Here is a 12,900-nt window from a genome sequence, read left to right on the forward strand (position 1 = left end):
CCTCGGGGATCTGAGCGGGCAGCTAAGTTATGGCTGGGGGTCCCGTGTAGGTCCCAGAGTTAAGGCCCCGCTGGCAGGGTTACAGAGGCCAGCGCTGACGGAGAAAAGCAGCAAGGTTTATGACTGGGAGCTAAGGAGTCCATAAAGGGAAAGGCTTCTTGTCGGAAGTGCCACCTCCATTCGCTCAGCTCCCAGGGAGAGTTATTGCTGCTTTGCAGCCTGTCTCAGGAGCCCTGGAATTCATCAAGCAAGGCCCCGTCACTTGTTTATGGGAGGAGAGGAGCAGTGGATGAGGGGGCCGGAGCTCTGGGGAAAGCTGAGTGTACAAGCCAGGAACAGGTCCTCAGCTCTTTCCTATGTGTTCCCCGTATGCATTCTTTGCCGAGATCCCCCGTGATCTGCGTAGGGAGCCGTTCGAACAGGCAGCCTTCCAGATGGGGTCTCCTAGCATCGAGAGGCTGTCTGGGTTGGAAATACTCCCCCGCCCTGGGTTCCTGCCTCCTGGGCGCTGTTGGAAAAACGTTCGCCACGTGCTCTGGGCCTAATGCCTGGTGCATCCGTTCCTACACTGGGAGCAGGGGATTGAAACCCGATTTTTGGGGTCTTTTTCTTATATAGGCTCCTATTAACCCCCACCCCTGTCCCGATTTTTCACATTTGCTGTCTGGTCACCCTACCGTCATGGTCCAATCGGAGGCAGGAGTCGCCGTCTGGAATCTCGGGAGTGGGTGAAAGGGAGGGTGGGGAGAGGCCCTGGGGCCATTGCCAGTGAAGACAGTTAGCTTACGTACGATGCAGTAGAGACGAGGGAGGCAAAGAGAGGGGCAAGATGGCCCAAACGACAAGCTAGGACAGGGGTGGGCAAACTTTTTGGCCCTAGGGCCACATCGGGGTTGCGAAACTTTATGGAGGGCCGGGTAGGGAAGGCTGTGCCTCCCCAAACAGCCTGGCCCCTGCCCCATCCACCCCCTCCCACTTCCTGCCCCCTGACTGCCGCCCTCAGAACCCCCGACCCATCCAAGCCCCCCTGCTCCTTGTCCCCTGACCGCCCCTTCCCAGGACCCCCCGTCCTAACCACCCCCCCGGTATCCCACCCCCTATCCAACCCCCTGCTCCCTGTCCCCTGACTGTCCCGGCTGCTATCCAACTTCCCCCTCCCCCCAGCTCCCTTACCACGCCGTTCAGAGCGGCAGGAGCTTGCAGCCATGCCACCATGCTGCCCGGCTGGAGCGGCAGGCCAGAGCGCTGGCGGCGCAGCACGCTGAGGCTGCGGGAGAGGGGGGACAGCGGGGGAGGTGCCAGGGGCTAGCTTCCCGGGCCAGGAGCTTGGGGCCAGGTAGGACAGTCCCGCAGGCCGATGTGGCTTGTGGGCTGTAGTTTGCCCACCTCTGGGCTAGGAGGATATCTCTGCAGCAGTACTCTGTGTGGACGTGAGCAGGGCTGGAGGCCATAGCTGGGAAACGCAGTGGCCCATCTTCTCAACCACTCTGTCCGCTGTGAGCCACTGGCCCCCTATAGCTGGGCTGAGGGGCCCTCTCTTTATCCTGATTCTGTAAAGTCCCTGCAGGTCTCCCCTCCAGGGCCTGCCTTTAGCTTTGCATGTGAGACCCCTCCCAGCCCTGGGTGCTGAGGCTCCAGGAAAAGAAGCAGGGCCAGGTTCTCCTCTCGCTCCCCATTCACATCGGCATAATCCGATTGGTGTCACACCTGATTGACAGTGGGCTGAGTAAGGAGCACAGGACCATGCTGTCCACAGACACTCCTATCCTCCATCAGTCTCTATAGCACTAGGTGCCCAAGAAGCAGTGTGGTCTAGTGGGTGAGGCACTGGGCTGGGCGTGAGGAGACCCAGCTCTGCCACTGCGCTGCTGGATGCCCTTGGGCAACCTGGGGGTTGCAATGCCATTCACTGACAGTGGCCTGCCGCCCCCCTGTACCGACAGATGGCGTTGTGACCTGGCACACAGGGCGTCTGTTGCTGTGCCGTGGAACACAGGGGAGTCCACCAAGAACTTGACCCCTGGCAGCACTGGCTCACACACTGTGTGGGTCAGAAAGTGGGGAGACTTCCCGGCCGAGGGAGACCCAGGGTCCCTGCAGGAGGAGGGGGTGGGATGAGCGGGGACTGGAATTTACACCCCTCTCCAATATCTGAACTGCCGTCACTGCTAGAGGGGCATTTTGAGCGGAGGTGCCTGCAACAGACTGGCAGGTTGGTGTGACTCACACACCCAGGGGGGGTGTTAGCCTGGCAGGAGGGATGCTTACATGTGTACTTGGCACGTAGGACAAATGGGTATCAGAGGCGTGAGGGTCTATCCTATCCATGCATGTGTGGATCCTGCAGGTCAGCACTCTGGCTGCCAGATTTAACTGGGCCATGGCCCATGTATGAGCAATTCCCTGCATACATCCTACCCTGGAAACCCCAATGCCTGCAGTGTCACCTACCTCCCTGCCTTGTCCCCTGTGTGTTGCCAGTGTGAATACTGTGGCAGAGGGGAGAGTAGTCCACTGGCAGTAGGAGGGGTGGCCTACTGGACAGCTATGAGACAAACATGTGCCACATGGCTAGCCAGTGTTGGTCTATAAGACCTTGCTACATGGAGTGTATGGGCTGTGGGTACAGACCCAAAGAGACTTGTAGAAAGCAGAGCCGGGGAGGGGACTCTGCTCTGCTTAAAAAGACTATAGAGACAAGGCGGGTGAGGGAATATCTTTTATTGGACCAACATCTGTTGGCGAGAGAGACAAACTTTGGCGCTACACAGAGCTCTTCTTCGGGTCTGGGAAAGGTGCTCTGTACTAAATACAAGGTGGAACAGATGGTTTAGCATAAGTAGTTAACACATTCACCCACCTAGTCTCGCACATATTCTAAGGGACCATTCAAGGTGAAGTGGCCCGTTACCACCTCTGCAGTCATGGGACAAACAAAGGGGGTTAGTGGGTTAGAGATTGTTGTAATAAGCCATAAATCCAGTGTCATAGACTCAGACTTTAAGGTCAAAAGGGACCATTAAGATAATCTAGTCTGACCTCCTGCAGAACGCAGGCCACAGAATCTCACCCACCCACTCCTGTATCAAACCTGTGTCTGAGCCATTGAAGTCCTCAAATCATGGTTTAAAGACTTCAAGATGCAGACAATCTTCCAGCAAGTGACCCATGCCCCACGCTGCAGAGGAAGGTAAAAAAAACCCAGAGCCTCTTTATTAAGATGGTGATTTTTGGTGTCTAGCAACATTATGAATTTAAGCTCCCAGGCTCGTCTTTTGAAAGTGTCGTGCAGGTTTCCTTTGAGGTGGAGAACTGAGAGGTCAGATACAGAGTGGTCGTTTGGTGAAAAGTGTTTGCCCGCAGGTGATTGGGTGTTTTTGTTTTTTATCATTTTACTGTGCAAGTTCATTCGAGAGTGTAGTGATTGTTTGGTTTCACCCACATAGTTGTTGTTGGGCACTGGGTGAGGTACACCACATGTTGTGATAGGCATGTGTAGGACCCATGGATCTTGAAAGGTGTGTTGTGTGGGGTGTTGGCCATTGCAGCAGTGGAGCTATGTCTGCAGGTTTTACATCTGTTGTTCTGGCAGTTCTGGTGCCACTTTGAGTCGGTGTGTCCTAGTCTGTGAGGAGCTTGCTTCTGATGATGAGTTTGGAGAGGATGGGGGGGTTGTTTGAAGGCCAGAAGAGAGAGTTCAGGAAAGCTCTTTCAGGATGTGGTCCCCATCGAGTATAGGTTGTAACTGTTGGATGATGTCCAATGATATGGGTTCCAGTGTGGGGTCGTTCCTTGATGTGATCTGTTTCTCTGGTGGAGTGCCCTTGTTTGGTGAAGGCAGTTTTAAGTCTGTAGCCCAGACTTCATAGATTTCCACCACACCTTAATCCATTCTATAAGACCATGTTTTCAGTATATATACTTTGATCCTGCTTTGAGCAGGAGATTGGACTAGATGACCTCCTGAGGTCCCTTCCAACCCCGATATTCGATGATTCTAATTCCTTACATAATATCAATACATACATCTCACAATTGTGAGTTCAGTCCTTGAGGGGGCCACTTAGGGATCTGGGGCAAAATCAGTACTTGGTCCTGCTAGTGAAGGCAGGGGGCTGGACTCGATGACCTTTCAAGGTCCCTTGCAGTTCTAGGAGATGGATATCTCCATTATAAAATAAAATAAAATAAATAACCAATGTGACACTGGCTTTCAGTGGATACCTCTCATGACATTCTTGGGTGAATGAGAAGGTGAATACTGGCCTCAGGTACACCTGTACCCCTCTGTACCTCCTTGTTGGTTGGCATTAACAGGTTCTCGGGTCACAATATGGAATGGGGCTGCTAGCTATACAGTGATACCTGGCATATTTGCTGTCTGTGTGGAGGTGAAAAGGGAGCTACATGGGCTTTGGCCTGATTTCTTGCACAGCACCTAGAGGCGGGAGATTTCAATCCTGGGTCCCATCCTCTGTTAAGGTGAATTCACTCTTTCAGTTCTGGTATTTTCTAATCTACCAGTCAAATGAATACTTAGGAAGATATGTGTGGGCCAAACCTGGCATGCACCCCTATTGATGGCAGCAGGAGATGGGCATCTGTCTTAGAGTCTGGCTCCGAAGAGCATTCAGGGTGTAATTCCAGGTGGGGTCAGGATTTCAGCAGCCCCCAGAGCAAACTGAAAGTGGGGAATCTCCCTGCCCTGTTATTGTGGGGTGTGAATGTAAAAACATAAATATAAATACCCCCTCCCCCAATATCTGGCTGGTTCTAAAGTATTTAAATCCTGACCTGGAAGAGGCCCCAGCAACAGGCAGTGATTAGCGTCAGCTGTGGTGATGGACAGGCGGCCGGCACTGCTGTGCCCGGTGCAAAACGCAGCAACTATTCTGGGTCCTGATGGCTGCAGGCAGCTGCGCTGGGTCAGCTGAAGCGCCAGACAGCAAAGCCTCTGGACGAAGGCAGGAGAGGAGGGGGGCAGCATCCTCTCTGCCCAAATGGAGTTTAGGGGTTTTCTCCCCTTCCCCTGGTTTGCCAAACCTCAGTTTCCTGCCACTAGTGGGGGCAGGAACACAAAGGGAGCTGGAATTAGGGTGACCAGATAGCAAGTGTGAAAAATCGGGACGGGGGTGAGGGGTAATAGGTACCTATATAAGAGAGAGCCCCAAATATTGGGACTGTCCCTATAAAATCAGGACACCTGGTCACCCTAGCTCGAACCCATCAAGCACAGCCCTGGGCAAAACCAGGGCTCAGTTTGGGTTTTGATGGGAGCGAGGGGCCCCACTGATGGGAAACTGGCTGAAGTGGGGGAAAGGGGCTCTGCTGGGGGGCCTGGCCACAGTGGAGGTGAGGGGCCCAGATGGGAGAATTGGCCTCAGTGGGGCTGGGGGCAGCTGGGGGGACTGGCCCAGCTGGGGGGACTGGCCACAGTGGGAGTGAGGGACCCAGCTGGGGGGACTGGCCAGAGTGGGGGTGTGGGGCTCAGATGTCATATTCAACTGTACTTAATAAAGAGGGACAAGATCACGGTGGAATGGATCAGAGGGGGCCGGGCTCAGGAGAAAGACAGAGGCTACTTCTGGGGGGATTCTGCACCAAAATTTTAAAAATGCTGTGCCAAAATTTTAAAAATTCTGCATATTTTATTTGTCAAAATGACACAATATAATCACTTTAGTTTCAATTATTTTGGTAATTTATTTCAAAATACCTGTCAACAAGTATGTCAACAAAATGCAGACAACAGCAAAAAAGATTCTTCCAGGAGTAGAGAATTAAAGAAACCTCTATGATGACCCAGTTCCAGTTGAGGGGCGCTGGAAGGAGTTGTGTGGGGCCCCCCCAAAGCCCAGACACCTGCACTCCCATCCCCAGAGCCGAGCCACACTGCACCCCCTGGCCCAGACACCAGCACCGCCTCCCTGCAGAGCCCAGCCGCAGGGCACTCCCTGCCCAGAGACCAACACCCCCTCCCCCCAGAGCCCAGTCGCGGGGCAGTCCCCGGCACAGACACCGGCACCCCCAGAGCCTTTACTCCCCTCAGCTTCTTTACTGTCCCACCGGGGGACATGGTGTGGTGCAGCCGTGTCCTTCCTCAGCCTTTGCCAGAGCTGGCTGCATCTCCAAGGCCCTCTCCATCCCTGGGAGAATGAGCATCAAAGTGCTCCACTCTGCAGAGTCCAGCGGCCCCTAGTGGCAGTTAGAAATTCTGCAGTGGCAACGGAATTCTGCAAAATTTTGCATTGTGTGGCGGCGCAGAATTCCCCCAAGGAGTAAGAGGCTGTGCGTGAGCAGAAGCAGCAGGTGTGGAGGTGACCTGGGAGTTGGCTGTGGAAGGAATGCTAGCTGGGTACAGAGTTATTGGGAGGCTAAGGATGCAAATCACATGCAGATCAGCAAGCCACTTAGTGAGGGAGTGGGGGGCTTCTCTCAAAGCGTATTAAACTGGTTTGCTCCGTTTTCCCTCTTAACAACAGGGGATACGTGAATTAGAGATTCTCACCCAATAGCAGTATTGCCAACCTCAAGAGATCAAGAATCATAGAAGATCAGGGTTGGAGGAGACCTCAGGAGGTCATCTAGTCCAACCCCCTGCTCAAAGCAGGACCATGACTCACATCCTCTAAAATCATGTGATTGGCCCCACAATCAGTGAGATTTTTTTTTTAAAAAAATCATCAAACTCTGTTTTTCAATCTGTCTTTTGCCTTTCGAACTCTCCTCTGCTTGTGTGTGTGTGTGTGTGTGTGAGAGAGAGAGAGAGAGAGAGAGAGAGAGAGAGAGAGATAATGTCCGGTTGACAAGTCAACCTTTAATGAACACGTGCCTCTCTCTGGCTGCTTGAATGGAAGCTGCAAGTAGACAGACATACTTCAGGAGAATTCAAAAGGAGAAGATGCAGAAGATGTTGTATTTGGGCTAGTCCTCAGTACCAAGAGATTCATTTCAATATAATAGTCGTGCTTCTGGTAATGGTATCTCCTTATGAGGATGGAGCCCCTCAAAAGTATCCATTCCAAAATGGAGAGCTACCGTAGAGGGAAGGCATCCATGCTGGTTGGAAAAAGGGGAGGATGTATGGGAAGTTCTTGTACACAGGTATAACCCTAAGTACTCAGTGGAGAGCTCTGTCGTGTGACAAAGTTACAATATGATAGAAAAACCTAATTCACATACATTTAGAAATAGACTGAACAAGGCCTATAACATGGAGCCGGCAAATGAGCAATGAACAACTGAGAAACACAAAGCATTCTCTCTGTGCAGCACGTTTTCCAATGATTTTTGAATAATGAGGTGAGCTGTAAAGATCTTGACACGTAAGAAGATCTTTACAACAGCAAGCCCCTTTCAGAGCTTTCCTTAGCTCAGTGCAGTAGTTACAGTCATAATCCCTGAATATGATTTTTTTTAAAAAATAATCAATTCAGTCACATTCAAAAGCATTTCAACAATAATTTAAACCGTCTTCTGTTGTTGTATAATTTTGATAACTACATACATATGTACATGATCCAGTAATTACAATGAATAATTTGGTTTTTAATTAATAATTGTCCAAATAACTAAAAATAAATCATTTTTTATTTTAAATAGTCTCTTTTGCAGCCTCCCCATCCCCCCATCAGTTCAGGCCCCCCATCAGTCCCCAACCCCTCAATCCAGCCCCCGGAGCCTCACCTCTGCTCCTCCTAGGTTTCCTCACCCCCCTTTCCCAGGCCTGGGGGTTGTAGTGGGGTCCCCTCGCATCTCCCCTTTCCCAGGCTGGGGGGTTAGGGATGGCTCCCTCTGTCCCTTTCCAGGCCAGGTGCTGGAGGGGAAAAGAGCAGAGGTCCTGCCCTGTCCATGTTTTTCACAGGATGGGAGGAGGGAATGGAGCCAGTGCTGGCTCTGCCGGCTTCCAGCAGGACCAAACTTCGCAAGGGGGCTGTAGCTTCTTGCGTCAATGCCAGACAGGCTCCAGACCCCCCTGAAATCCGATCACCCACTATAAAATCAGAAGCTGCACTTTGCTGCATGATTGCTGTGGGGGGTCCCAGGGCTGCTGGGTCATTCCCCCTCACTAGGCATCGCTGGTCTGTTACCCACCTCACTCCTGGTTCCCTCCTGCCCTTTGTCTCTCATAGGAGAAGATAGAGTACGTCTTCCTGATCATCTTTACCATTGAAGCCACACTCAAGATCATTGCCTATGGGTTTCTACTTCACACGGACGCCTACCTCCGAAACGGCTGGAACGTGCTGGACTTCGCCATTGTCTCTTTGGGGTAAAGGAGAGCTGGTTTGGCGGGGTGGGCAGAAGGTTTCTTAGAAAATGTCCTGTTTGTTCTTGGGGCGGGTTGTGAGACCATGGTAGGGAGAGCGTGACCAGGCCCGAGACCTGGAGTTGGAGCCAAAGCCCACTGAAGCCGGTGGGAGCGTTTCTAGTGACTCCCCTTGGAGGAGGCTCACTTGCCTTTTCCCACACGGCGCCCCTCTGCCTGAGACGACTCCCTTGAGCTTGCCCGCACGCCCTCTCCACTTTTAAGTCCTCCTTCGAGACCTACAGGTTCTGCACACGGGCTGGCTTTAAATCAGAGCTGGGAGAATAACCAATCTTTCGATTCACTGGCCATGCCGAAAAACAGAAAAAAAGCCGCACTGAACCGGTCTGAGATGAGGTTATGGTTTAGCTGTGCTGGCAGGGGCTGTGGTGTGAACTTCCCCGGTCCGGCCTGTACAGGGTGAGATTGACTTTCCTTGCTTGGATTTTTTTTTTTTTTTTACTGTCTCCTTCCCCCCTTTCCCTCTCCCTCCATGTTCCTTCTCTCGCCCCCCTCCTCCCCTTTCCCCTCTCTTCCCTGTCCCACTCCCTTCCTCACCCGCTCTGGCAGGCTGGTCACGGTGGTTGTGGAGCAGATCAACGTGATGCAGGGCATACCGCCGTCGGGGAAGGGCGGCTTTGACGTCAAAGCCCTGCGAGCCTTCCGCGTGCTGAGACCCCTGCGCCTGGTGTCGGGAGTGCCAAGTGGGTGAAAGCTGCCCGGACGGCAGGCGGCTCGCTGGCAGGAGGCTAGGGTCACGGCAGCTGCAGTAGGCTTCCCCTTCGCACGGGTCTGTGGCCAGCCCCCAGCTGGGCCTCGGCGGAATGCCAACCGATCAGCAAAGTCTAGATCAGGGGTGGCCAACCTGAGCCTGAGAAGGAGCCAGCATTGACCAATGTACATTGCCAAAGAGCCACAGTAATACGTCAGCAGCCCCCAATCAGCTCCCTCCCCCCACCCCGCTCCCAGAGCCTCCCACCCTCTGACAGCCCCGCCGATCAGCACCTCCCCCTTCCTCCCCGCACCTCCAGATCAGCTGTTTCGTGGCGTGCAGGAGGCTCTGGGGGCAGGGCCGGCTCCAGGGTTTTGGCCGCCCCAAGCAGCCAAACAACAACAAAAAGCCGCGATCGCGATCTGCGGCGGCAATTTGGCGGGAGGTCCTTCACTCCGAGCCGGAGTGAGGGACCATCCGCCGAATTGCCGCCGAATAGCTGGACGTGCCGCCCCTCTCCGGAGTGGCCGTCCCAAGCACCTGCTTGACAAGCTGGTGCCTGCAGCTGGCCCTGTCTAGAGGGGAGGGAGAAGAGCGAGGGCACGGCAGGCTCAGGGGAGGGGGCAGGAAGGGGAGAAGTGGGGGCAGGGCCTATGGCAGAGCCAGGGGTTGAGCAGTGAGCACCCCCCGGCACATTGGAAAGTTGGTGCCGGTAGCTCCAGCCCTGGAGACGGTGCCTATACAAGGAGCCGCATGTTAACTTCTGAAGAGCCGCATGTGGCTCTGGAGCCACAGGTTGGCCACCCCTGATCTAGACAGTCCCAGTGCTAGTGCCCCTCGCGGAGATATAACCCACCAAGACCCAGCATGCGCCAATCCCACCATAGCCTGTTGTGAAAGGAGCTGGTGGGGGTCACCCCAGTGTCTAGGAGCCAGATGCCCCCATCCTGAGACCATCTCCCATGGAGATGAACTGCGGGGACTCAGCCTTCCCCGATCCCTCTGGGGCAGTGTGAGGGGGCCTGGAGCTGCTGCTGCCTGTAATGGGATTGAGAGATTTCAGTCACCAGGGCTTTCCTTCTCACACACCCCCCCTCCTGGGACATATAGGGACACATGCTGGGGAGGAAGGATGGCCTAGTGGTTGACACCAGTGAGAGCTGGGTCCAGGTCCCTCCCTCTCTTCCCTGCCATGTGCTGCGGTGGCGAAGCGGTTCAATGTGTCTGTGAGACGCCGTGCTGCCAGTTAGAGGGGAGGGGTGTGTGACCTGTTACCCTTCTCTCTCTCTCTCGGCTGCAGGCCTGCAGGTGGTCCTGAACTCCATCATCAAGGCCATGGTGCCCCTGCTCCACATCGCCCTGCTGGTCCTCTTCATGATAATCATCTACGCCATCGTCGGGCAGGAGCTGTTCAAGGGAAAGTTGCACAAGACTTGCTACTACATCGGGACAGGTCTGGAATGTGGGCGACCCTCCCACCAGCCGGGGGGGCCATGCCATAACCCTCCCAGCCACACCATATAGCCATATAACCATATGACGTGGCTGGGAGGTGTATGCCATATCTGGGGGCGTTATATGACTACATGGCATGGCGGGGAGGTGTATGGCATGGCTGGGAGGTATATGGCATATCTGGGGGCATTATATGGCTATATGGTGTGGCTGGGAGATGTATGGCATATCTGGGGGCATTATATGGCTATATGGTGTGGCTGGGAGGGTTATGGCATCCCTGGGGGTGTTATATGGCTATATGGTGTGGCTGGGAGGGTTATGGCATGGCTGGGGGCGTTATATGGCTATATGGCATGGCTGGGAGGGTTATGGCATGGCTGGGGGCATTATATGGCTATATGGCATGGCTGGGAGGGTTATGGCATGGCTGGGGGTGTTATAGGGCAATATGGCATGGCTAGGAGGTATATTGCACTGCGCCAGAGCCCTCCTCTGGGTGGGGCCGGGGGCTAAGGCACAAGCAGCAGCAGGAGTGTAGTTGTCCTTCTCCTCTGCTCAGCCTGACTTCTGTGCTTCGGTTTCACCCTCAGATATCATTGCCAAAGGGGAAATGGAGAAGCCATCCCCGTGCACCACCACCGGCCACGGGTATCACTGCACCCTCAACGGCACTGAGTGCAGGAGTGGGTGGCCAGGGCCCAACAACGGCATCACCCATTTTGATAATTTTGGCTTCGCCATGCTGACTGTGTACCAGTGTATCACCATGGAGGGCTGGACGGAAGTCCTCTACTGGGTAGGTGCAGGCCTGAGCCCGCTGGCTGCGGGGGAGGAGACGCCGGCACGCTCTTTGAACAAGAACATGGTACTAAGCGGGTTGGGCTGGCCAGGCTTCCCAAATGGTGGGAATCCTTCCGGGGCAGCGAGCCCCGCAGACCCTGCAGCTACTGGATGATGTATCCACTGAGCAATGAGCTCCCAGGGAGAAGGTGGCACCCGCCAGTGCAGCAGAGTGTTTGAACCCTGCCTAGCCAAGAGAGTCCCTATCCAAGTACCGCTGAGACTCTCAAACGAACCCCACCCTTGCCTTAAAAGACAGGAGCCTGGTGGGAGCGAGTCCTCGGACGGCTCCTCAGCTCTGGAGCTCAGGTATAAGTGACCATAAACTTGCCCTCCAAGCCACGAAGAATGGTAGGGGAGGAAGGATGGTGTGACGGCTCAGGGACAGGCTGGGAATTGCAGAGCTGAGTTCCAGTCCCGCCTCTGCCTCTGGAAAGCGCTTGGTGTGTTACCCTTCTGGGCATCCTTTGTTCCCAGGAGTGTGGGCTGAGGGCAGCTTGAGACACAGGTTGCTGGGCCAGTGTCTGATATTGTATCTGGTGGCTTTTAATAATAACACCACCTAGCTCTTATACAGTGCTTTTCACCATTAGATCTTAAAGCATTTCATCGTCATTAACCCCCCCCCCCCTGCCCCACTCACCCCCCGGGAGGCAGGCAGGACAGTGCTATTATCTCCATTGCACAGATGGGGAGCTGAGACCCAGAGGCTAAGTGACTTGCTCAGGGTCACACAAGGAGTCTGTGGCAGAGTAGGGAGTTGGGTCTTCAAAGCCTTAAACTAGTGCCCTAACCACTGGGTTCCTGGGAGGAAGGCTGGTCAATGAGTAGGGACAAGTCTGAAACCTGGGAGACCCAGGTTCAATTCCCTGCTCTGCCACAGACTCCCATTGTGACCGTGGGCAAGTCTCTTAGTCGCTCTGTGTCTCAGTTCCCCATGCGTAAAGACTGTGAGGTGCTCAGCTACTCCAGTAATGGGCTTACCTGAGCCAGGTGGATTTGGTTCTCCCCCTGGATCTTCATCTGCCTCTGTCCTGCTCAGGTGAACGACGCCATCGGGAACGAGTGGCCCTGGATCTATTTCGTCAGCCTCATTCTGCTGGGCTCTTTCTTCGTTCTCAACCTGGTGCTGGGCGTGCTCAGCGGGTAAGGCGTGTGGACTGCATGGTGCCGCTCTCCTTTCTCTCTGTCCCAGCAGGGGTCTGCCCTGAGGGAGGGGCCAGGCCCTTATTGAGTTTGGGGATATGAACAGAAAGTCTGAAGGGGGTTTTTAACCTTTTTCTTTCCTTTTCTTCTTCCCTTCTTCCTTGGTACCTTGGCTACCAAGGCTATCAAGCCTTGTCTTCCCTTTTCTCTTGGAGAACTCTTTGGATGACTCAGGAATGTGGAGCAGGGGCGCTCTCAGCCCTTAATTGAAGGGACAGGATGGCGGAATTCTTAACACAGAGAGCTTTTCTCCCCAGTCTTAACTTAAAACCAGACAATGAACACATTGTAATTATTCAGTTGTATTGTGGTAGCACCTAGCAGCCCCCATCCTGGCCCAGGACCCCATAGTGCTAGGTGCTGTGCAAACACAGAA

At 54.1% G+C, this 12,900-nt stretch overlaps 1 protein-coding gene across 5 annotated transcripts in view; it reads left to right on the plus strand.

Moving 5' to 3' along the window:
- LOC101932307 (voltage-dependent L-type calcium channel subunit alpha-1S) overlaps nt 1–12,900 on the plus strand; it is a 100,256-nt gene that overhangs the window by 12,262 nt on the left and 75,094 nt on the right. For all 5 annotated transcript variants that reach the window (XM_065595004.1, XM_065595000.1, XM_065595003.1 and 2 more), the window contains exons 3-7: nt 8,133–8,272; nt 8,879–9,012; nt 10,321–10,473; nt 11,069–11,274; nt 12,361–12,464. In XM_065595004.1, coding sequence (XP_065451076.1) covers nt 8,133–8,272; nt 8,879–9,012; nt 10,321–10,473; nt 11,069–11,274; nt 12,361–12,464 — 737 coding nt within the window. The remainder of the gene's footprint in view (nt 1–8,132; nt 8,273–8,878; nt 9,013–10,320; nt 10,474–11,068; nt 11,275–12,360; nt 12,465–12,900) is intronic.

Source organism: Chrysemys picta, chromosome 4, assembly GCF_011386835.1.
Source record: "Chrysemys picta bellii isolate R12L10 chromosome 4, ASM1138683v2, whole genome shotgun sequence".
Taxonomy (NCBI): Eukaryota; Metazoa; Chordata; order Testudines; family Emydidae; genus Chrysemys; species Chrysemys picta.